This window comes from Trichophyton benhamiae (genome assembly GCF_000151125.1).
Source record: "Trichophyton benhamiae CBS 112371 chromosome Unknown contix00201_1.exp, whole genome shotgun sequence".
NCBI lineage: Eukaryota > Fungi > Ascomycota > Eurotiomycetes > Onygenales > Arthrodermataceae > Trichophyton > Trichophyton benhamiae.
In genome coordinates this window covers 41,810-64,716 of record NW_003315098.1, presented here as the reverse complement: position 1 = coordinate 64,716, position 22,907 = coordinate 41,810, and the positions used below count along the sequence as shown (strand labels likewise).

At 48.6% G+C, this 22,907-nt stretch overlaps 8 protein-coding genes across 8 annotated transcripts; 3 read left to right on the top strand and 5 right to left on the bottom strand.

Annotated features, from left to right (window-relative positions):
- Nucleotides 1-342: 342 nt before the first annotated feature.
- ARB_00756 (uncharacterized protein) lies at nt 343-2,008 on the top strand (the record flags this gene model as incomplete). The annotated part of the gene is made up of 2 exons (XM_003012828.1): nt 343-795; nt 854-2,008. 2 exons carry the CDS (start codon nt 343-345, stop codon nt 2,006-2,008), a joined length of 1,608 nt encoding a protein of 535 aa, XP_003012874.1.
- Nucleotides 2,009-3,169: 1,161 nt separating this feature from the next.
- ARB_00755 (ER membrane protein Wsc4, putative) lies at nt 3,170-5,173 on the bottom strand (the record flags this gene model as incomplete). The annotated part of the gene is made up of 5 exons (XM_003012827.1): nt 3,170-3,346; nt 3,436-3,576; nt 3,714-4,256; nt 4,400-4,977; nt 5,044-5,173. The coding sequence occupies 5 exons, from the start codon at nt 5,171-5,173 to the stop codon at nt 3,170-3,172; spliced, it is 1,569 nt and encodes a 522-aa protein (XP_003012873.1).
- A 99-nt stretch (nt 5,174-5,272) lies between these two features.
- ARB_00754 (uncharacterized protein) lies at nt 5,273-6,625 on the top strand (the record flags this gene model as incomplete). The annotated part of the gene is made up of 3 exons (XM_003012826.1): nt 5,273-5,507; nt 5,697-5,972; nt 6,144-6,625. The coding sequence occupies 3 exons, from the start codon at nt 5,273-5,275 to the stop codon at nt 6,623-6,625; spliced, it is 993 nt and encodes a 330-aa protein (XP_003012872.1).
- A 3,698-nt stretch (nt 6,626-10,323) lies between these two features.
- ARB_00753 (conserved glutamic acid rich protein) lies at nt 10,324-11,742 on the bottom strand (the record flags this gene model as incomplete). Its single annotated transcript, XM_003012825.1, has 3 exons — nt 10,324-10,578; nt 10,672-11,191; nt 11,258-11,742. The coding sequence occupies 3 exons, from the start codon at nt 11,740-11,742 to the stop codon at nt 10,324-10,326; spliced, it is 1,260 nt and encodes a 419-aa protein (XP_003012871.1).
- Nucleotides 11,743-12,494: 752 nt separating this feature from the next.
- On the bottom strand, nt 12,495-14,429 carry ARB_00752 (uncharacterized protein; the record flags this gene model as incomplete). The annotated part of the gene is made up of 1 exon (XM_003012824.1): nt 12,495-14,429. The coding sequence occupies one exon, from the start codon at nt 14,427-14,429 to the stop codon at nt 12,495-12,497; it is 1,935 nt and encodes a 644-aa protein (XP_003012870.1).
- Nucleotides 14,430-14,954: 525 nt separating this feature from the next.
- ARB_00751 (uncharacterized protein) lies at nt 14,955-17,048 on the bottom strand (the record flags this gene model as incomplete). The annotated part of the gene is made up of 2 exons (XM_003012823.1): nt 14,955-16,167; nt 16,240-17,048. 2 exons carry the CDS (start codon nt 17,046-17,048, stop codon nt 14,955-14,957), a joined length of 2,022 nt encoding a protein of 673 aa, XP_003012869.1.
- A 2,251-nt stretch (nt 17,049-19,299) lies between these two features.
- ARB_00750 (ferric-chelate reductase, putative) lies at nt 19,300-20,196 on the top strand (the record flags this gene model as incomplete). Its single annotated transcript, XM_003012822.1, has 1 exon — nt 19,300-20,196. One exon carries the CDS (start codon nt 19,300-19,302, stop codon nt 20,194-20,196), a length of 897 nt encoding a protein of 298 aa, XP_003012868.1.
- A 582-nt stretch (nt 20,197-20,778) lies between these two features.
- Nucleotides 20,779-22,285, bottom strand: ARB_00749 (uncharacterized protein; the record flags this gene model as incomplete). Its single annotated transcript, XM_003012821.1, has 4 exons — nt 20,779-20,911; nt 20,985-21,365; nt 21,439-21,858; nt 21,924-22,285. 4 exons carry the CDS (start codon nt 22,283-22,285, stop codon nt 20,779-20,781), a joined length of 1,296 nt encoding a protein of 431 aa, XP_003012867.1.
- Between the last annotated feature and the right edge of the window lie 622 nt (nt 22,286-22,907).

The following is a 22,907-nucleotide window of genomic DNA, read 5'->3' as shown; positions in this document are numbered from 1 at the left end:
ATATCTTACTTAAAAAGTATGGGCCACGGTGCTGCAGTTGTCGTCAGGATTTGAACGGGAAATCTGTAGGCGATGCCAAAAGATATTCCCATTGGATATTGATATGCTGTTCTCTAGCAAGGCAAGGGTTGCCTTGTATGATGACGCCGCTGAAGTGATGGCAAGGGACGGTGGGACCTCTCTCAGTAATGTACAACTAATGCAGAAGATACGGAGTATATAGAACAGAGCCTTTCCTCGCTGGATTTCAGGAAATCTAGCAAGAGTTTACCTCCCTCTCACCTAGCCCATTCAATGCCAGACTGCTAGGGAGAGAATTTTCCTCTATTGTTCTCCGGCACAATGCTTTCCTCAATCAAGGAAAACTCCAACCTCAAAGAGGAGAACAACAACAATGGGTTCCAAGTTGACCTTGAAAATCCCGGGTCTTTGGACCAGAAGGCCGAAGCCCATAATGGGGATTCGGTCCGGTCTGACGATTCATCGAGTGAGACTCCTCCCATCAAGACCCTCAAGATTGAGCGCAGTCTTCGGCAATTCGAACTATGGCTGGGTCGAAAATTCCACATTGAGACTCGAGGAATTGAACGGGTAAAGGAAGAAGATAAGCAGCCACCACCTCTTCGAAACACATTCCTCATGTGGTGGAGTATGTTTTGCAACCCTGGAGGCCTCCCCATAGGTGTCCTCGGAGCGCAATGGGGGCTTTCTCTACAGGAGTCGGTAATTGCTACTATTGTCGGTACCATTATAGGGGCACTCTTGGTTGCATGGTGTGGTGTACTGGGCGCAAAGGTGAGTTCTCCCACAGTCTATTATTTTGTGCTCGGGCTGACATGTTCCCCTTATGTAGCTTGGACTGCGTTCCATGGCGACTTGCAGATACTCGTTCGGCTATTATGGTGCTAAAGTCATATCTATCTTGAACTTGCTCTTGGGTATCGGGTACGCTGTCATTAGTACCACCGTCTGCGGCCAGTTACTCCCTGCCGCCGCAGACTACAGAATCTCGACCAGCGTCGGCATCTATATTGTCTCCGCCTTGTCCCTCTTTATCTCTTTCTTCGGCTTCTCACTTATCCACAAGTTCGAGAGTTACTCATGGATACTTGCATTTATACTTTTCTGTGTCCTCCTTGGACAAACAGTGCCACACTTGACCTCCGAAATGATACAGTTTAATCCTCACCGAGAAGGCTTCGCACCTATTTTCCTGTCATACACATCGTTCACCGCAGCGGGTACATCTGGCTGGGCTACAGCCATCGGCGACTACTACTGCCATTACCCAAAGTCAGCTCCTCACTGGAAAATCATGTTATTGACCCTCCTCGGGTTTTCCGCTTCGTCTGCCTTTGTGGCCATTGTCGGGTCCTGCGTTGGACTTGTTGCCATTCATGGGGAAGCCCACTTCCAGGAATCATATGCCATGCATGGCTTGGGAGGAATCGTAGCGGAAATATCACACCCTGTCGGATGGTCCAAGTTCCTGGTTGTCATGATGCTATTCACCGTTATCGGAGGCTTGATCGCAAACTACTACTCCGCCGGCCTGTCAATTCAGATCTTGGGTCAACACTTCCGCTACATCCCACGTTTCATCTGGAGTTTGCTCATCGCGGTGCTCATCACTGTGCTCTCTTTGCTGGGCAAAGATCACATTGTTGAGCTGGTTGGAAACCTTGGAAATATGCTTGGATATCTGACCGCCGGTTACTCCGTCATTGTGTTCATCGAGGACCAATGGTTCAGGAGGCGAGATGGGTACGACTTGCAGGCGTGGGATAACAAAAACGGGCTTCCATGGGGTGTGGCAGCCGTGGGAGCAATGGCTGTGTCCTACGGTACTGGCGCTGTCCCCGGAATGAACACAACCTGGTATATCGGGCCCATTGCTGCCATGTTCGGCAATCCAGCAGGTGATGTAGGTCTTATTCTGAACACCGTCTTTACTGCCTTTACCTACTTTATCTTCCGGACTATCGAGAAAAGGTTTGTTGGACGGTAGTCAGTCTACCAGTACAGGGACGAGAGGTTTGCAGTTGGCATTTCACAACCGCTTTCAGAAACGAATAATGATAGATGCGAATTTATTTTTATAGTATATCTCTCACTTTTTTTACGGTCTATAGCTAATTTAGCAATAAATAAATGTTCAATTTTTTTTTTTTCCCACTTGATCAGCCATCCATCTCAAAGTTGAGAATGTCGGCCTCCGCCTATCAATCCATCAAGGTTAACCATGTCTGCTACGACTGCTCGAACCAACAACCCCCACGGTCAAGCCATGAAACGTCAAAACGTCGAGCATCTCTGCTCATAGGCAGACGACGTCCTGCCTGCTCCATCTGATGAGACATGCTGCACACCTCCTGTGGAACAGAGTGACGACAAGCCGTCGATCATCCAGGACTCCCCTGCCACACGATCTCCACCAGGGCGGCGGAAAGACAGGACAAGACAGTTGATTCTTCGGCAAACTCACCGAGACATCCTTACCATGCATACACATCCTTCGCTTGGGGTGTCTTTCCGGCAAATGCAGGGCACGACGATTCAGCAAGTCACACAGGATCAATAAGCTATCCGGCAAGAGTCGGGGAAGAATTCTTACTCCCAGTCTTGGAGAACAGAAGCAAAAAGCGAGATTGAACATATTAACAATTTTTTTGGATTTTGAAATATTTCTCTGGTCTTTGGGTCTCTTTCAAAGGATTATTTAAAACGCAAAAGGTAGCACGTCTGGGGGACATTAGAAATGAAGTCTGCTGCTGCTGGAACCACCAGACAGTCTGGGGGGTCTTTTTGAGCCTCCCTCCCACTTAAAATGAGCAAGGAAGATAAAATAAAAGACAAGTGAAGATAAAAAAAAAAAAAACACAATTCACTTAATTCCGATGGTCGACCTGTCCTGTCTGTTTGTCATATGTTGCTGTTGTAGAATGTTGTTCTGGGTCGATGGTAGTTGAACCGATTGGTTTCATGTGCGGGCTTTGGTTGTGGTACAGAGCGACGGGATCGAAGGAATAAAAGTGAATCCCAGGATGCATGCAGGGCTTTTTGTGTGTGTGTGTGTATGTGAAAGACAAAGCCGAATGGCGGAGACGAAAAAAGGGAGCAGAGCAGATAACGCAAAAACAGCCCCCCGTAGTGCCTTGATTCCCATGATTTACAGTTCCGGTTTGACGCCAATGATTGTTGCTAGTTCGAGTAAATGCATCGTGAAAGGGGTGTAAGGAAAAGATCTTGGTATCTTAGAAAGGAAATAGACGGAGAAGAAGATGTCTGATGGGAATAGGAGAGGATGATGGACAATCTCGAAAAGTGGAATATGAGGGGGTATCAGCTTTTTTTTTTTTTTTGTAATATTTCGAGCGGTCGGGTGTGCTCTCGAGGACGATCGTAAGGGACGCTGAGGGGGCTTTTCTGAGATACGACGAATGGGATCGGTGCGAAAGGCAAAGGGTAGAGGAGGGGGGTTAGACGGCCGTTAGAAGGTAGCAGCATGCCGAAGAAGAGGTAGACGCGCTCGAACTGAAGTGTGACTGGATCGTTAAAAAAAGGATATTTGATATCCTGGTCGTGACGGAATTGGAAGCAGAACGTATCCGATCAACGGTCATCCGGGTCGGGGTTCGTCAACTGCATCTCGTTAGTACAGGGAATCGATTTCCGAGGAATCGAAGTAAGGGGGGAGAGGACGGCCGACTTACTCGCAACACGGGTCGAGAATAATCCTGGTTATCCTGCAGAGAAACGTTGCTATGACGACCTCCATGGGAGTAAACCAAGGCATCCTTCTTCATTCGATGGTCGGTGAAAGCGGGGATACTCAGACGAGCTGTGCTACCTCTACTACCTGCTGTAGTACCATTCCCATTAGCAACTGGAGCGACTCTCATGGCCGGGACGCGGCTGCTTAGTGTGTTTTCAAAGATAGGCTGTGGAACTGGGGATTCGTGGAAAGGCGAACGGTAGCTATCATCAATCTTAGCCTGTTGGCGGCGACGGAAGCAGAAGAGCCACAGGATAATGCCCGTGAAGATGGCGAATACGGCCAAAGTGCCGATGATGATTCCAGCAATGGCACCGCCGGATAGCGAGGAGCCCTCGTTGCTGGCTGGAGGGTGGGTTTGCGCTGGTGCGTTCGGAACCGTGATGGTAGTGACCCGTCCTTCTACGGTGGTGATCGAAGCCGTAGGATCGGTAGTTGTCGATGCGGGTGAAGTTGTTGTTTTCGAGGTTTTCGTAGAGGACTGTATCAAAGAAACGTTAGTTCAGGGGGGATTCAACGTCATTCACAAACAAAAAGCCGGAGTTCTCAAAGGCAGTCAAAAGCAGGTGAGAAAAGCAAAAATAAATCCGTCTCTTTCAGGGGGGGAAGGAATCGTAGCCCTACAGATGAAGATGTAGAAGAAAATGAAGAAGAAGAAGATGATGATGACGATGAAGTTGAGGTAGGCGATAGTGTAGTGGTGCGAGTCTCTGTGCTCACACTGGCCCTGCTGGTGGTCTGTACACTTGGTGTCAAAATCATCTGTGTTGATTGAGATGTCTGTTCGGGTGCAGGAGATTGAGATTGCAGGGTAGATGAAGAAGATGAAGAAGAAGGTGAAGGTGAAAGTGAAGAAGAAGATGAAGAACGATTCCCCCCCATGGCAGCGGTTGTAGACATATTTGGGATTGAGGATGAAGAGAACTGAGTGCTACTAACCGACGAGGTAGTGGTCGATGACGGGTTACCAATCGTCGTGGACGGTTTCTTGTCGAGCATGATGTAGGCGAAGAGGCCCTCCGAGGTGTTTCCGCACTTGTCATCTGGGTATCCGGGGCAGTTCTGGTTGCATCTGCCGTTCGGGATGGTGTCTTTCGGGGCAGCATTCGTGCACCAGCACATCTTGCCCTGAAGGACAGCAAAGGCGTATTGGTTCCCGCATGTCTTCTGACACGCCCCGATAGACTGGAAGCCATCAACAACTATTCCAAGTTGTCAGTTTAGATAGGCACACAAGTAAAGCTAATAGGGGGTATAATTATGCCTACCAGAGTTAAAGGTGCTTCCCGTGTTGAATTCGGCGCAGTAGTCGAGGTCGACGGCCGCAGCTAGAGCTGGATACAAGATGAGGAGCGAAAAGAGCAGAGATATCAGGTTGCCATGGGGGTTGGGAGCCATTTTTATATGACCACCAGGTTGACAGGGGGGAGCTCTTGTTTCTCACAGAACAAACTTGCTTGCAGACTGGCAGGTAAGCTGTTAGCAGGGGGGGATTTGATGCTTCAGGGCAGAGGTATCAGGGCAGGTATTGGGGGCAGATGTGAGGGCAGCAGGCAGACTTGCAGAGACTCAGGTTCACAGAGAGGCAGAGAAGGAGGAAAAGAACAAGAAGAGAAGAAGAAGAGAAGAAGAAAAGGGCAGTTAAAGAGAGTGTGTTCCTTAACTGCTCGGCGGAAGAAGATGGAAGAGTCCGCAGGCTCCTCTCATCACCATGGCGATGCAGGTAGAAGTGGTAGTTGGTAGTTGGTGTGTGATAGTGGTAGAGGTAGAGGTAAGAGGCAGTGGTTGTTGTTGGTGATGATAGGGGACAGACTCACAGATACACACAAGGCAGCAGAAGTCAGGGACAGCATCCACTTCTCATAACTTGCTTGCAGGCAGTCAAGAGTCTTCCTATAATTCACCAGGAGGCATCAGCCAGATTCACAGCCAGCATGGCACCACCAGCCCTTGTTCCAGCCAGCAGACAGCCCGGCATCCAGCAACAATGGAGGATTATCAGACTTGACGGCAACTTACACCATCCGCGAGAGCTGGACTCAAAGAAAGACGCACGAGACAGGGAAAGGAGAGGAAACGAGAGAGCGAGAGGGAGCCGGCCGGACAGGTCTTGAGACCCTACGCAACGTCCATCCGGGGAGACGGCCGTCTGGTCTGTTCGATCGAGAGAGCGAGAGAGCGAGAGAGAGGTCCAGAGGTCTAGAGGCCGCAGGGCATAACTGACGACGAGGCCGCGCTGAGACGACGGGAGAGCCGCGAGAGTGTCCTTGCTCCTGCTGGCGTTCTGGCCGTTCTTCGACTTTGTTTATCTTCCGCCTCTCACGGCCGAGCGAGAGTGAATCGCTGCGAGACGGACAAGCGGGCACAGAGAGACTGACTGGGGGGGGGGACGTCACCCAGGCCGGGTTGGTTGCGAGCGAGCGGCCAACGGGGGGTGGTGAGGCAGACGAGGCCAACGAGCGACTTGAACGAGGGTCCGGCGAGGACAAACGACGAGCAGCGAGCTGGAAGACGCAGACAGAGAAGACGCAAAAGGACGGTCAAGACGGTCAGAAGAGAGACAGAGAGAGAAACAGAGTGAGAGGGAAGAGGGAGAGAGAAGTTGGAAGAAGGGGAGGCAAAGAGACCGGCCTTGCGGAAGGTTTCCCTGGCCCGCCAAGTGTGCTTTTTCCTCCTGCTCGTCCGTCCCCTTTCGTGCCTCCAGACGGCGGCTTCGTATCTTGTGCTGGCCGCCGCTGCTGCTGGACGTCTCTGCCGGCGGCCTCTGGCTTGTTTGCGGCGGCTGTCCTGGCTCAATGGCTCGTCGGGCTCGCTGCAAGCTCGTCGCGAGTCTCACCCGAAGGCTTGTGACATCTATACAACATCTACAACACACACCACGGAGTACTACAAGCAAACACAACTACTTCCACTATACTACAGGCAAGCAAAGCTGGCCCTGACCGACTCTCTGGGCCGAATACGACGTCGAGGCAAGGGAATGATGGGTCTCCTTTCAATATTAATAAATAAAATCAATCCGGCAGTGCACGGTGCTTAAGAACTTCTGGGGATGGGGAGGGATGGAAGATCCGAAATTAATAGTTAGCAGAGGGCTAATAATAAGGTACAACCCCCCCATATTATTATTGTGATTATTGATTTCGCCCTTGTTGGACAGGAGCAAGACATTTATTTCCCAGTTGCGACTTGCCTGTGCTGGCCTTGCTTTTCTCTCCATCCCTTTTCCCGCGTCCGTTCGACGCATGGTATGCATCAGAGGCGCTACTCACTCACTTAGTATATACACCGGGTGATGCCAGCCCGCACATCGCCCATCAGCGAGGCAGAGACGAAGAAGAACCGGCCAAAGAGACTGACGAACTCCCAGCACGAGCTCGGGTTCCGCTTCCCCTGTCATCGTTTGACGCCTGTTAGCTTCAATGGTCCCAAGCCGAGCACCGCCATAATACCCACTCACCGATCTCGATCTCATCGTATTTCCTTGCCTGCAGGGAGAGCAGTAGTGCTGCATAAGGAGCAACTCTTTTGCCTCGACGAGAGAGCGTGGACCGCGAGCCCGTGTATATACGTAAGCACGGCTGCATCTGACAGTCACTGCATGCGACATGTTGGATCTTTGGATCTCTCTTATACAGCCCGGCAATTCACATCCTCTCACCAGAGACAGTCAGCCACACTCACACACACATACTCCGTACTCGTCCACATATCTCCTGACCAACTTCCTTATCTTCTCGGCCGTCGCTGAGACCCCCCCGAGTCCATCCGCCCCTATGAAGTTCCCACTCTCCATTCCGTACTCCGTAGACTGGAGATGAATTCTTGTCTCTCTCTCTCTCCCTTGCCAACAAACGGACGCCACCTCAGGGAGGACCCCCCCTGCCGTACCCACAAAAACTCGTGGCCAGCGGCTTGTCAAGCTCGCAAGCAAACTGTTTCCTCTGCACCAGCCACTCCGGTCCGTGAGTGAGGGACTGGGATTATAGGTGTTATATAATATGCTTCCCAGCCGCCCCCAGCCAGCTCATTTTATATGTGCAGATATATCAACAGCAGCCTCTCTCAACAGGCATCCCCCAGCGTACCTATCTTATTTTAACCTTGCGGGCGCCGGCCGAAGTCCCATCCCAAGCAACCCAAAAAAAAAGAAGAAAAGACATCATTAACTCTCTCTGGCTAAGGAACCAGGAACAGGCTTTGCTGGATTCCACTCATCCAAGTATTTGCCCGCCCGCTCCAACTCTCCTGGAACACCCATCTGGGGCGCTTCAGCAAAAGAAGAATATGATCATACACAGCAAAAGAAAAGAAAAAAAAGTAAACGTCATTATTCTTCCCAGTTTTTCGTTGCTTTTTCTTTTCCCTTCTGCATCATTTTTTCTTTCTTTTTTCTTTCTCTTTTTTTTTTTTTTTTTTATTCGCCTCCGTACCTACTTACATAAGAACCAGCGATGATGAATACATAACGCCTCGCATTGAGTTCTCTCGTCCCGTCGACTATTGGCCCGGCTGCCTCCTTGATAAGATCCGACTGATGAAACAGAAACACAGCGGGTTGGCGACATGGTAGTCCTCGTCATTGGACGATTTTACGGGATGGCCTTGGCTTGCGTGAAGGAATGCGTTTCAGACTCGCTGTTGCTCATTCGTCGCTACAGGGCTTCTTCTGGTCAATCCACATGTTGTCCTCCCGAGGCCAGACTAAAGGTCAGGTTTAAACATAGCCGCTTCCTTTTAATCTTCGCCTGGCCGGGATGCGGAAACGAGCCCCTTATATAAAAATACGTTTGAGGTCCTGCAGCCGTTCGTGCCTTTGCGTGGCGAGTGGTGCAATGGGGGGGGGACCACCTTGTGGGAACAACATCCGCTTAATACTTACACTTAGGTACGGATATGCCAGGAGAGAATGGTCACTGAACGACCTCTCTTCCTGTGATGTTGAGAGTAAAACAGATATGGTGTTGTCAAGACTACCTCTCCGCATTATCATAAAAAACGATATAACGGTCTGTTATAATAGAAACGGTTTATTCGCCACAATTGTTCCTCAGAAACGGTAACTACGAATCCACCGGTTTCCAAACCCATCCTTATTCACACGCCCACTCATGTGCTTCCCAGGCCTCGCATGAATGGAGAGGGGGATGAACTAGGCACCTGGATCGAACCACCGCACCGTTTGACCATTTTAAAGGGAGGAGATGGACACATCCACAGCATTCATTCCCCTGATTATATGATCATACTAGACAAACATGTACCTGTTTCAACGGCGTTCGCCAGTACGGAAACATCCCAGAGTATAAGAGACCAACTTCCCGTTTAGAGGCAGTGCTAAAGTTGCTAGATACACGGTGAATAGGATATTCCGTGAAAGTAATGAGGTGCATTCCGGGGAAGGTCTATAGTCTCGACAATATCACTTGTCTAGACCTGGAATCTATACTGATATTGCCAGGTAGTGGGATTTGTGGAACTTCATATCGCCATATGGCCTGGATAGGCCCTTCTCGACCGATGCTAAGTAACCTTGAGCTTTGAACCCATCTCCCTTTAATGTTCATAGCAATGATTGCTCATTGCGTGAAGATAGCTCTACCATGATCATGAGCGAGTTTCAATGAATTAAGCTATTTTGTCTGTCGCCAATTGGTGGACAGGCCTTCTTTTGGCGCAGCCGTTTGATAGTGAGTCAACTCAGTCTCATGTACCAAAGCATGGGAGTCGAACTACAAACGCAAACAGCATCTCCGCCAAGTAAGACTAAATATGCACTAACAACTAACAGGATGTCTTTCTTATGATACGGAGTATTTCGACCTTCTTTGGGAGATCGTTTGTGAATGAGTTCTCCAGCCGTTCCATACCCCTGCAGCCAAGTTCTTCTAAATCTATCAAAAGACGCTTCTATGGCCTCACTGAACGAGTTGCTGGTTCTGGTATACATGTATCCTGAGTGTCCCAGCAAAAGACTGCATCTCAATCTACCGCCCTAGAAGAAAAAAAAAAAAGTGAAAAAGTGAAAAAAAGATATTATTATTATTTGATATTTAAGTTCCCGCTAGTTATTGGCCACGGTCATAACCTAAATTAGGCGATTTGCCGCGAGAAACGCGGTCCGAGGGATCTCCGGAGCTTCCGAGGCGGCGGGCTGGACCTTTGCTCTTCGACTCGGACAACCGCCATCTTTTCACAATAATAATATTTGAACATGCAAACGATGCAACTCTAAGGGATGGAAATCTCGTTTGACTGCGCATGGATAAGTGGAAAGTCTGTTGTTTCTATTGCTGCTGGGTCACTAGTTAGAGGGGCTAGGAGAAGATATGATATACCCGACCATGAATATTGGTTTTTTTCAGCCCGAAACAATATCTCAGTCACTCGTGAATTTCAGCTCATATTATACCAGGAAACGCCGCAACGGCCCAACTTTGGTTTCCTGTTTTAGGCCGCTGTCCCTCTTCAGGCGAACCGCCTGACGAAAATGGAGCAAATTATGGCAATTCCACTCTTGAAGTCACCAGCGAGGAGAAGGGGATATATTAAATGACACGCTCTCTGAGTATCGGAGAGCGGCGGCGTGACCTTCGGCTCTCATCAATGAAGATCTCTGTCTCTTCTACTCGCCTATCATCACAGGCCAGTCCAGGTGATTCTTTTTCCAAAAGCATCCTGGACTGGGGGAACGGAGGAGGCAAGTGATGAGCCTTTGATCTCTCATTCTGTATTTCCAATACCCTATCGCGGCGTCGGCGGCGATAATCTTCTGTAAATTTCACCAGTTCTGCTACGTCATCCTGCAATATAGCCAGTTATTATCAGTATCAGCCTTTCAAGATGGCTTCACATTGGCTGGCTTGGGGTAAACCTGGGCGAAAATGGAGACTCACATATTCCAGATACGAAAAGACATAGAAGAAATCGGCTGTCTCTTCATAATCATACCCTGCCTCTTCAATGGCCTCCTTCACAACAAGGTCCTTGGTGATCTCTGTCCAGAGTTCTTCGCATTTTTCTTTTACACCGACGTACCGTTTCGCAACTGTTCCATGAACTTCCCTGTCATACTTATCAGAAAGATGTCTAGATCTTCGGACACCGTTGTCTTTACGCCATGACATTTCTTCACTGACGCCTCCGAGTCCGTCAGCCACGGCCCGTCGTGTCCCAGAAGGAACATCCATGATGCACCAATCTTGAGAGGTATCTCGATATCTCTCTTCGTTTAATGGCCGTTCCGCAACGTGCCGGCTATAGTATTCATCTTCTTCTCGGATATGGGCTGGGACTAGTTCACGCGGCCTCAGCACTAAAGGGTCATGTTTTCGCCCTCTATAATGCCGATCGTCCAATTCCTCATGGATGTCCACGTCGACTTCAAGAGCCCTTTCATCTTCGTTTTTCTTATGTCTGTTAATCGTCAGTTAGTGGGCTAGTGAACTATTTTAAAGGCAATTATTTAGAGGATACAGTTACCTTCTTGTCCCAGAGTCTTCAGTATCTCTACCATATCGCTGGTGTTCGAAAATATCTTCTTCATATACATGAGACGGTCGATGCCGAGGCAAAACGGGGTGGACAGAGCCCTCAAAATGAATATCGATATCTTTCTCTCGTCTTGCAATCAAGTCATTTTTCTCCCTCCTCTTCCATCCAGGACTTTCCTCCCTCCGAACCACAAGGTCCTCCCTCTCCACAACTCTGGGAGGAGGCCTTCTGGGCTCGCGAGGACAACTGTAGTGTCTCGGTGATCTGCGGTGTCCAGTACGCCTGTCCCGGTCGACCTCAATTTCAAATTCTTCTTCATACTCTTCGTCTCTACCTCGGCGCCGGCGCCTAGTATGCCATTCTCCTCTAATCCCATCAGACGGGGGTGAGAATCCACCCCGCCGATGCCGTATGTCTAGAATCTCATCTCGCCCCCTTGGATAATCTTCGTGGAACCGTGTCTTGATAGCCATGGAACGGAGCGGGAACCAGGGAACTCAATAAACTCTGCGTATTGATCCAGATCGCACAGCAATGGGTTTCGCAGCTCGACCTAGGCAAATTGTTGGCCCAGAATAATTTCAGTGAAATAAAATATTGCCGATTGGAGTCTCTACCGGATACATAGATCTATAACGGAGGCTACCGGAGACAAGATAGGCAGATTGAAGAAGAGGCCTGGAGAATGACGAAAACAGGCTTTAAGGAGACCATGAAGTAAAAAGGCCTTTCCCCGGAATATATCAAGCCAAAAAATCCGTGATAACCCATATATGAAGAAGGAACTTATCATATGTTGCTGATGCTGAAAGTTGAAAAAGCGATGATGTCACACCCCGTATCCAAGTGGTGGACATCGGTAAATAGCAAGGATAACTAGCGAGTTAGCGACGGATGAGCAAAACATCCATGCAAGTGTGGAGTTTCAAAGCATGACGTAGTTGCGCTTTATGAAGAATCTTGTCTTCCTGCCTTTGAAGATAGGATGAAAGGGGAACAAACGGCTACGCCCGACAATGGGCTGCGTCTAGCTGGTGGGAAGCATATACGCCTATAAAAAAGGGAGGAGATATAATAGACATCTAGACTCATCTAGATGGAGCGGTGGGTTATGTACCAAATGCAGTAGAAGGAAAAAAGCGTATCGCAATATATCGTACAAGCGCTGGCTAATTGCATGTTTCTAAAAGGAAACCGCATCACGGCTAGTAAAAACAACAAAGTATTAGCCAAAGGCCAACCTCGTTTGTCTTGTCTTCCCTGTACTCGTACTGCGCGCCCGAGCAGCGTTCAGGGACTGTTGCTCCTGGCTTTCTAGGTCTTTAGCCAAATGCCAATCATCGTGTTCTGATTGCATAAACTCTGGCACGGCCTCTCCACAACGGGAACAAACGTCCTGGGTCGAATAGTAGGAAGTTGGATTCGTTTGAAGATTGGCTAACGATTCCCCCGTGTTTTCAGAACAAGGCTCAATGAGTGTTTGTTTAGCGCTGGTCTTGTATCTTGAGAAGAAACCAACCCCTTTCGAAGGGGGTTGGCCATGAACCTCACCGACTTTTTGCTTCTTTCTTTGATGTCCCGAATTATCATCAGGGAGCTCCGGCTGGCAGTTGCCATTCGGCATGCTACCGTCGCGTTGTGATACTGGAGTCTCACCTGCCCCGCGGATAAAGAAACTATCCAGGCTTTTATTTCCCGTGATCCCGCTTTCAAACCCGCTAACAGTCAGGGATAAATGCGAACAGGGCCAACTGACCACCTGCTGAAGTAAATTCTTTGCTAGCTCAAAGAGCATAACTTGATCAATGGCTCCTCCAGTCGGTATATGGGTCTGACGAGACTTGTCCTGGTTTGGGCCATAATGATGAACTGTAATCATCTTAGGACGGCGTTTGTTCTCCAGGACGCCTTCGTCAACCAACCTCCCGTAGATTTCTGCGACAAATATTCGCATCCACTTCTCTGCTTGGTCCAGAGAAGCTAGTTTGGGGTTGAACGATTTGGCCGATATCATGGATTTGATTTCCGTTCGTGGGGTAACTTCGCTATCGTCCTCTCCACGAATGATTTGGTAGAGCCACATCCCAGTGTCGTCATCCAGTTTGTTCTTCAGTCGATCAAGTGGGATGGTTAGTAGATCGCTAATTTTGTCTGTTTCGAATTCCGATGAAATTCTTTTCCCCAGCTTTCCTCCCAATGAGCGGATTTTGGTAAATTTGTATCCGCTCAAAAACTGTTGAATAGCTCGGTTGCGGACAATAGTCTGTCGGTTTGGCTTATTGCACGCGCTTCCTAGTTTAGCCATCATTTTGTTCCTTGCAATTCCGCCAGAACAAGTGTATTTGAGCTGGTCCCACACTGCTGTTCGAACGAATTTTACAATTTCTGCACCAACCTGTATAACAATATCATCCCACTCTGGGTCGTCCTCTTCAGACTCACCAGTGTCCAGATCAATTAATTCATCGTCTTCTCCCCATACAAGCGCAGTTGTTTCAGGCCTAGGAAGAAATGTGTTGGGATCATCTTTTGACCCGTCAAGAGTAGCGGCCCGCCGGAGTATCTCATAGCGGTGCAACAGCGTCCCAAACACGAGCGCTGAGAGGTCTACAAACACTTCATCGATACCCGCCTTTTCAAGCCGTACCATGTCTGATGGTTCAGAAAACTGACCGCGACACCCTTCGTATACTTCTTCTGCCCAGGTTAGCAGTGTGTTCTTCATAACTGCTAGAATCTTCCTCGATTCTGCACGGTAGGGGTCTAACGAGACTTTATCCTTTTGAACAGAATAGTCTCCTTCTCTATATGCCCAATGTTCTCCCTCTCCTTCCCGGAAAGTCGCAACATGTGGCGTTAGCAGCTGGGGACACAGCTTCCTTGCCTCTGCGGCTGTGATCATTCTCGAGACCCCAAATGGGCGGGCAGCATAGTTAACCGCGATCAGAGACTGCCATTGTTGGACAGCTAGAGGTTGATCTCGCGGGGTATTCAGTCGTATCATTTCACATTGCGCATAGAAGGCATCGAGATCGATGTGGGCTATGACTCGAAGGGGGGTGCGGGTTGAGAAGGACCGCAGAAGCTGGAAGTGACGGTAGGTGAAGCGAGACGAGGGTTGGGAGTCTTCATCGTGGAAAGATGCCGGGCCAGTTGCCATCATCTAGGGATCAGAGAAAGCCCAAGGCGTGGCTTTTACTCTGTACGTCTCGGCGCTATTATTCTGTCTGGGGATGTTTCCTGATCATCTCAAACGGCCCCAGAATGGCCCTGAAAGTATATCGGAAACGAGAAAAGACCTAATCTCAGTCGGAACATTTTCCCCGAGCGCCTGTTCCTGCAAGCGATCGATCTGTTTGGTTAAAACTGCTGTTTCAAATCGAAAACACCCAGAGGTTTCGCGACGAAGGATGATGATGGTTTGAGCTCCTCGTCAGATCGAAAAGATGCCAAGATCGCGGCCAAACTTAAATACGCGAAAGGCGCGACAAAACCACTTAAGCAGAAGTGCCGAGGTAGCCAATGACGGCATCAATGAATGCATTATTTCACTGCAGTTTAGTACACAGAAGGGAAGAGTGATATTGTACATGGTGGAGGAGCTCCTCGTCATAAAGTGGTAGAGAATGTGTTCCTCCTTCCAGCCAGCAAAAAGAAGAACACAATAAATCAAAAAGACCAACGCTTAGCCTTCGAACACGGGCTGGCTTAGATCCACGCCCATATCCTTTGCCATATTCTGCAGCTGGGCTTCAATCTCATCTTCCATTCCACCACTAAGGCCCAGGAACTGTTTGATCTTGGTGAAGTAAAAGAAGACATCGGATGTGAACAAGACGCACTTGAATATGATATGGCGTCCATAGTTTTTGAGCCTTTCAGAGAGGGTGAGATATGGGGACTCTATCAGGGCTCTGGATGCCCATGTTCCTGTTATTTTGATACGATTCACAGGTGACCCTAGATATTGGTTATTTCCTTGGACAATGCGGAAGTTCCGGGATATAAATATGAGTTCATGAGGCCACTTCGTTTCATCTCCGAGGAAATCACGGATAGCCTGACTCATGGCTTGTTGAGCTGCATAATGGCGCTCGGCTCTCTCCCGTTTGCTCAGTCCCTCTAATTGTTTGAACGTGGTGTGCTCGCCCCCTTCATAAGGCCGTAGCAGGGTAAGCGACGCGAACATGTCCGGGTTTCTAACACCCCAACCTTGAACTATTTCAGAGATTGCAGCATTATCGAATGTTAGTAGCGACTTCCAGAAGCGGGCATATTCATGCCTGAATTTCGGGTCCATATGGACATAGAGGCCATGGTCTATGAGAACCAGTTCAGCCTTCCCGGAAGGCTGTCGGCGGACAAACCAGTTTCCAGGATGTGGATCACAGTGAAGCCATCCCCAAAGGAACATTTGTGCAGAAAACAAATCGACCATGGTAGTCATGACTTCCTTTAGTGACAAGCCCAGGCCGCCACGGCCGTTCTTCCCTTTCCAATAGTCACGGTCCGGTTTTATCTTGTCAATGATGGCAGGACCGCCAGCACGGCGAGGAGGTGCTTTGCCGTCCGATGTCTTTAGAGCAGCTCCATGGCAGCCTGGGCTTCCCTGGTACCAGCCTCCCCTCCAAGGTCGAGTCAGAGCATCTTTATCCCATAGTCGGACTCCCTCGATCCATTCAGCAGTCATAACCCGCTTCGAGCTAAGTTCGCGGTACACCTTTGGGATGTACACTCTATCACGCAGACGAGGTTCACTGGAAATCAACTTAGCCATACGCTCCGCATTATCGGCTTCGTTCTCAAAATCCGTTTCCAAGAAGAGTCGTTCTGATACAAATGGAACTAGGCTATAAAATGGTATGTCAAAGGCCTTGGAGTAGAGGTACGAGATGACCCTGTAATTGTTAGCTTCTACTTAACATCGCAGATACAGGTTGGGTAGGGGTAGCCGGCATCTGCATACGTACTTGAATGCCCATAGATCCCATTCTACCTGACGTGCAATCTCCCTCTTTTGTATTTTAACTGCAACCTCTCTCCCATCTGCTAGCCTGGCCCAATGGACCTGGGCTACACTGGCACTTGCTCTGGCGGTGCGCTCCATGACTCCACGGCTCGGGTCACCATCAAAGCTGACTCCAAATACTTCTTCAACTGATTTTCCAAAATCTTCTTTGATAACCTTCTCCACATCTTTCCAATCGTTTTGCGGGGCATCGTCGAACATACGAGAGAACATTCTCTGAAATTCTGGCGGAAGCACGGCTGCTTGCATGGCTATTGCCTGGCCAATTTTCAAGTATAATCCGCCATTCTCACGAAGGAGTACAGATAGACGCTCCGCACTCCGAGCGTGTACGGCTGCGATAGATTTTGCTAGTGGAGGGTTAGGACGGAAGTTGATTTTATAGTCGAGAGCAACGAAGAGGCCAAGTGCGAATGTGCGAGTGGTACGAGTGATGCAGGAAGCGTTGAACTGGCTATCCAAGATATACAATGCGCCGAGAGATGCGCCTGTGTAAAAGAGCCGTCGAAGCCATTTGAGCGTTCGAGGGTATGTCTTTGCACGGCTGGGTTTCCCGAGGGACTCGGGGCTAGGCGGGACGAAAGGCTGGAACTGCCGTGAGTGAATGGATCGTTGGTATGACGGTAGGGTGGAGGAGCGGCGGAAATTTATATTGGAAGCAGATAGATATGTTGTAGCCTGCTTATCGCACACGATAGCTATGGAGCTTGATATCGAAGGTGACTTCGACTTGAGGACGGTTGAAAACATGATAGATAGTAATAATATATGTCATGGCCGTATGCATATGCGCTGTCCTCCTATCCCAGTAGATCCCCCATCGCTCTCCCTTCTGGAGGTTATAACTAGCTGCGGTGACAGAGGAACGCCCGCGAGCAAGCCGCAAACGCTGATCGAAGCCACGAAAGCCGAAGTTGCTTAGCTCGGCCGATGTTCACGTGATTTGAGTTGCTTACTAATCTGGTGGTGGTTGCTTCGGGCATTGTGCGGCTGCAAATTGCAAAACATCAACAACGGCTCGGCTCAACAATCACGCCGGGAGACAAATAGATCGTACACCATTTGGATACCCGCCTGGTTATTGAGATACCTTGGGGAGTATTATAATAACGGCCTGAACCAGGTTTCCTTCGAGGCAAGACCTGCAAGGTGTACTAATTTTGCAGCCTTATATCAAAGCCACCCGGCCCCTCCCCGATGTCCGGGAACCACAGCACTATAGTCGGGCTGGAGAATAAACATTCCAGCCCAAGCCTAGAATCACTGTCAAAATTTTGTACGGCTGCGTCTCATAGCTCAAATCTGCTCACCAAGATGACTGCAAAAACGTTAAGCTTATTATTTCTTTTTCAAACTGGATCCAGCCCCATCGCTTATATGCCTTGGGTTGAATTTGCGGAAAACATGATTGGATATATGTAACCGGTTGGGCTATATCAAGGAGAACAGGAAGTTCTTTTCCATTCGGCCTGTACTAGTACTACAGGGTACTTACTTCAGGAAAGCAGGATGAAGCACATAATTAATGAAGATGGCAGTATTACATCTCATATACCCGATCGCTCAATGCAGCGAGCCCCTGAGGATGCCCTTAAAACTGCTTCTCTGTGACAGTTTTAAAAACACAACATATGATACCCGTGATCGCTGGTCAAATCGACTACATCTTCTATTCCTGAAATTAGCGTACAGAGTCTAGATTGCCATAATAATTATGATGGAGCATCATAAAGCACACAAGCCAAAGCCTACTGGCTTCCCTTGGATGTCAAACCCATTGCAACTACATTCGTCAAGGGAAGACAAGTGTAAATTAACACCGGCACAATGTGAATTTCGAAGTGGCTACTGGGTATATTGGTATGGGTGCTGTCTGTGGCCCAGGATGGCGACTTTGGGCTAATGTCGCATCATTCTCTAGGTATACATCCGATCTTGTTTACGCGAGAGCCACAGTTTACTTCATGTGTGCAGTCATCTCCGTCTTCATGTTAGCATATATGTTGCGGAGATTTACTTCCCGGAGTTTCATCGACAAGTTCTTACAAAAGCCCAAGGGTTTCGTGAGGTATTTTGTTTACAGAGGATTCCGCATACCGTTCCTGGCCTGTTTGTCACCAAATGTTGGTAGAATGCTGGTCATTTCTGCCGGAATCATCTTCTTTTCGGGTAAGCCCCTGGCAAGATACTATTATTTTCGGCTCCAGCTAATATCCTATACTAGTCCTAACCTTAGGGCCAAAGCCGTACTACTGGCCAAACACCAAAGAGGTTGTTTTTGGTGGCAGTCCACCACTTGGTATTAGGGCAGGATGGATCGCTCTTGGGCTTCTTCCCTTTACAATGTCAGTAGATTCTTGACCTCCACAAGAGAAGGCCGCTCTAACTATGAAATCAGAGCACTTGCGTCTAAAGCGAACCCAATCGCGGCGTTAACTGGGACATCACACGAAAAAATTCAAGTATGTCCCTAACCCCTTAAACTATCCTTAACCCCTAAGGCCATTTCCCTATCCAAAGTGAAGGATCATCTAACTAACTCTTTGGTCAGATCTTCCATCAATGGACAAGTTGGGTTATGTTCGTTTTAGGACTGGTTCATATGTGTCCATTCATCATTTACCATACTCAGCGTGGGGATATGCAAAAAAAATGGAAAACGTCTATGCATTACTGGACAGGAGTTGTCACGATTATTTTGCAGGCCTATTTGACATGGTTTTCGTTGCCAATTATACGGTATGTTCAGATTCGCGAGACACCACTACTTCGAGAACTAATAAGTAGTAGGAGACGGTTTTATGAACTTTTCAAGGCCACCCATCTTTTTGCAGCTATAATTTACGTTATCTTCCTTTTTATACACTGTGATTTCCGCCTCACTTCATGGTAATTTCTTATCAAATGGCTATCCTCAGTAAAAGTGACGCTTTTGCCTAGTGCTAACAATTTACATAGGGATTATTTTATCGCAACGGCCGCGATCTACCTTCCCTGCCTTATGTTTGCTCAAATTCGGACTCTTTTCATCAACCGACTTCGTCTTGCGACAGTCGACGTTCTTCCTTGTGGTTTGATCCGCATTACAACAACTTCCTCGATTTCATGGAAACCAGGACAGCATATGTTTCTCCGATTCCTCGGTCTAGGGGCTCACTGCCTAACAGCACATCCGTTTACAATCGCTTCGTTACCCCAAGAAGAGTCCTCGAATAAGACGAATGAAATGACCGTCTATGCCAAGCCTTACGAAGGGCTAACCAAATCGCTTCAAAATGCTGCTAGAGATGTTTCTTCCCTTAATTTAAGAGTTTTGATTGAAGGGCCCTACGGTGGTGTAAGTTCTGGGTCAATGGCAAGGTTCGACTCCATTCTCATCATTACTGGTGGATCTGGAGCTGCATTCTCATTTCCAGTCGTGGAGGACGTCTTAAGGACCTGCGCGACCGCGGATTCAGCGGACCAGGTTCACGGGAAAACACTCAAGATTATTTATGCAGCCCGCTCTTCGCTAATGGCCCAGTGGTACGAAGAAAAAATCAGGGCATTGGTTTCTTGTTACCCTTCGAGCTCGATTGTTTCAGTCTTAATACATACCACATCGATCACCAGCCCTCTTCAGAGCTGTATTAGTATGTCAAAAGAATATGCGTCTAGCGGGATGGATCAAACTTTGAATGGAGAGAAGGATTCAATTATACATGAGCATGGCCGGCCATGCCTGGCCGGTGCCGTGGCTTCTCTGGCGGAGCAGGCCGCCGGAAAATCGGCTGGAATTGTTGTTTGTGGTCCACCTTCCATGCTCCACGATATTCGCAATGCAGCGGCAGAAGCCCAGAGGAAAGTATTAGCTGGCGACGTTAAAGAGCTATACTTGCACACAGAATGCTTCTCGTGAGTGTTTCCCGCGGCCCGACATGGAAGTAAAGCAGGTGTTGTTGGATGGATGAAATCGCTAACCAAGATAAACGCTTTAGTTTCTGAACGTGATCGTCTGTTCTGCAAAGCTTAAAGGGGGATCCCATGGTCCGCAAGCGCCTCGTTAACGCCAGGTGTGAAATGAATGGAGATAGGCTGTAGTTGATGACCAGGTTCAACTCAGTTAACATATGATCAAGGTTTTTGACTCTTTGCACAAAGGCTCATAATGTTTCAACGGCATCGAATTGGGTATTTCAGCGACAATCGCTATTCAAGGGGCATGTCGATTCAACGTGAGTTGTAGAAAAATCCCGCGACAGGGCAACTGTGACATGATTAATCTCGACAGCAAGCGACGAACTAGAACCCACATGTTAGAGCATCTGCAAATTGAAACATAACATCAATGTCTCTGGATTGTAGAAAAGCCATGCAGCAACCGCCTGCACAACCTAGAAATCTAAAGCACAAGGAAACAGTCTATTACAGTCATTGAAACAAGATGATAACGCCCGCCAGAGTGTACAGTTGGTTTTGGCCGGCCCGATGCAATTATACACTAAAGTTGCGGAGGATGTGGAGGGCACCGCATCTTGAGAAAAGGGAGGGTGATTGAAATGAAAGAAAGGGAGCCCGTCTCTCCAACTTGAAAGAAAAAATGAAAATGGCTGAAGATATAGCCACCCTCATTTCTATACCAAAACATTTTCCTACCACCTATCTAAACCATGCGAAATTTTGAAATGTCCGCGATGGAGTGCTTACTTGGCAATCTCAACACCGTTAGTGGCACCAAGAGCCTTCTTGATGTCACCGTAGATGGCGAATTGACCAGCAGTAAGACCACCAACCATGAACAGACGAGTAGGAAGACCAGCGAAAGCACCACGGAAGCCGAGCTCACCAGCAATCTTGATGAGACGGGAGACGATGCCCTCACCAGGAAGACCCTTGGTCTTGTTGATCTTGGAAAGCATAGTATCAGCTGGCTGGGAGACAATGGCAGCAGCGAAACCAGCCATAAGACCAGATCCCAAGTTGACACCAGTCTGAGCAGCATCGGAGAGCTTAGACTTGTCGAGGAAGGAGAAAGCAGTCTCAGAAACCTTCTCGAAAGCAACGAACTTGGTGACGGTGTAGGGGATCCTGTACATTCCGCATTAGTCTCTCCTTGTTGCTATTTTTGGCACTATGCCAGGGGAAGTTTTCTGTAACTTACTGCTTGAGGAGGATAGGTCCGAATCCGCTGTAGAAGGCACCAACACCCTCGTTCTTGAGGATCTTGCCGAAACCACTGATCAAACCGTTGGCAAAGGTAGGCTGGGAGACAAGACGGATACGGGTAGCCTCGAGAGGGCAGAGGGCAATGGAGGCAAAGAACTCGGCACTGGCAGCAGAGGCAGAGTAGACAAGAGCACGGTTCTGGCGAGCGGTCTCGAGACCGAGCATCTCGATAGACTGCTTCTTGAAGAACTCATATCCACCGAACTTGAATGCACCCTGGAGGAAATAACCGGCAAAGGTTGGGCCGACACCAGTCAAAAGAGCACCAGCACCTTCATTCTGGATGACCTGGCGGAAACCACCGATCATACCACGGTTGTAGGTGGCAGGATCAAGCTGGATTCTGGTCTTGACGCTGTTCAGAGATGGATATGTCAGTATAATTACGGCCAATTGATTCCAGAGGGCTGGATAACATACACATCGACGGGAGTGAAAGCACCGTGGGTGACGGAGCAGCAGACAGCACCGGCGAAGGCGAAACGAGCGTACAGGGAAACGCCCTCGGGCTTCTTCTCGGGGACGGCCTGAGCCAGAGCAGCGGAAGCAGAGGCCATTGCGACGGTGATGAATGCGCAAGACGCAGAAGAGCGGGTGGACGGGGGGAGAGTAGAGGGTGAGTTGAGAGCGTTGGTGATCTGGGAAGAGATGGAAGAATTCGGAGCAAAAAAAAATCTGAGCGCGGAAGGTTGGTCCCTGACCCTGTCACGTGATGTGTCATCTGGCCCGGGCCGGCAACAACTCCGGGCGGCTTTTTCAGCAGCTGACTGCCGGGTCAGCATCAGGCTGGGGGGCCAACAAAAAAGAAAGGCGACGATGGTAGAAGGCTTGGAGTAAACGGGCAAGGCAGAGGCCCTCTGTTGGAGTGGTCATGTGGGATAGTTGCTTTTGCGGGCGGATGTTTCCTGAAATCCTGTGCTGCAATATCAATATAAAGGGAGTATTTGCGCCTAGTACTAACTAGTGGTTTTCTTATTTGCCGGGTAATTGTTAGAACACTGCCCTGTATAATCCCGTCAAACTCATACGAAATTTCTAGATGCTAGGCGTCAGGAGTTCTGTGTATATCTATCTATCGGGTGTCAGACTAAAGCTGGTGGACTGTGTTGTGATAATCAAAGTGTATTGTATGAAACCAGGGCCTCCATATACCCAAGTTCACTGCTATCAATCGGCTAATTTTCCTAGAGATATTGGCACGAGCCAGCTCGCAATATAACCTAATAGGTGCGAGCTCTCGCGAAATGAAGTAGACAAAGGACAATTATATATCGGCTCGGTATACTTTATTGTCCGTACGGTTTCCATATCAAAGCGTAGATATACTAACTATAGAACAAGATACAAAGATGCATGGTGCATTAGCACTGCTATTAGAATATGTAGTATAGCCTGAAGTTTACA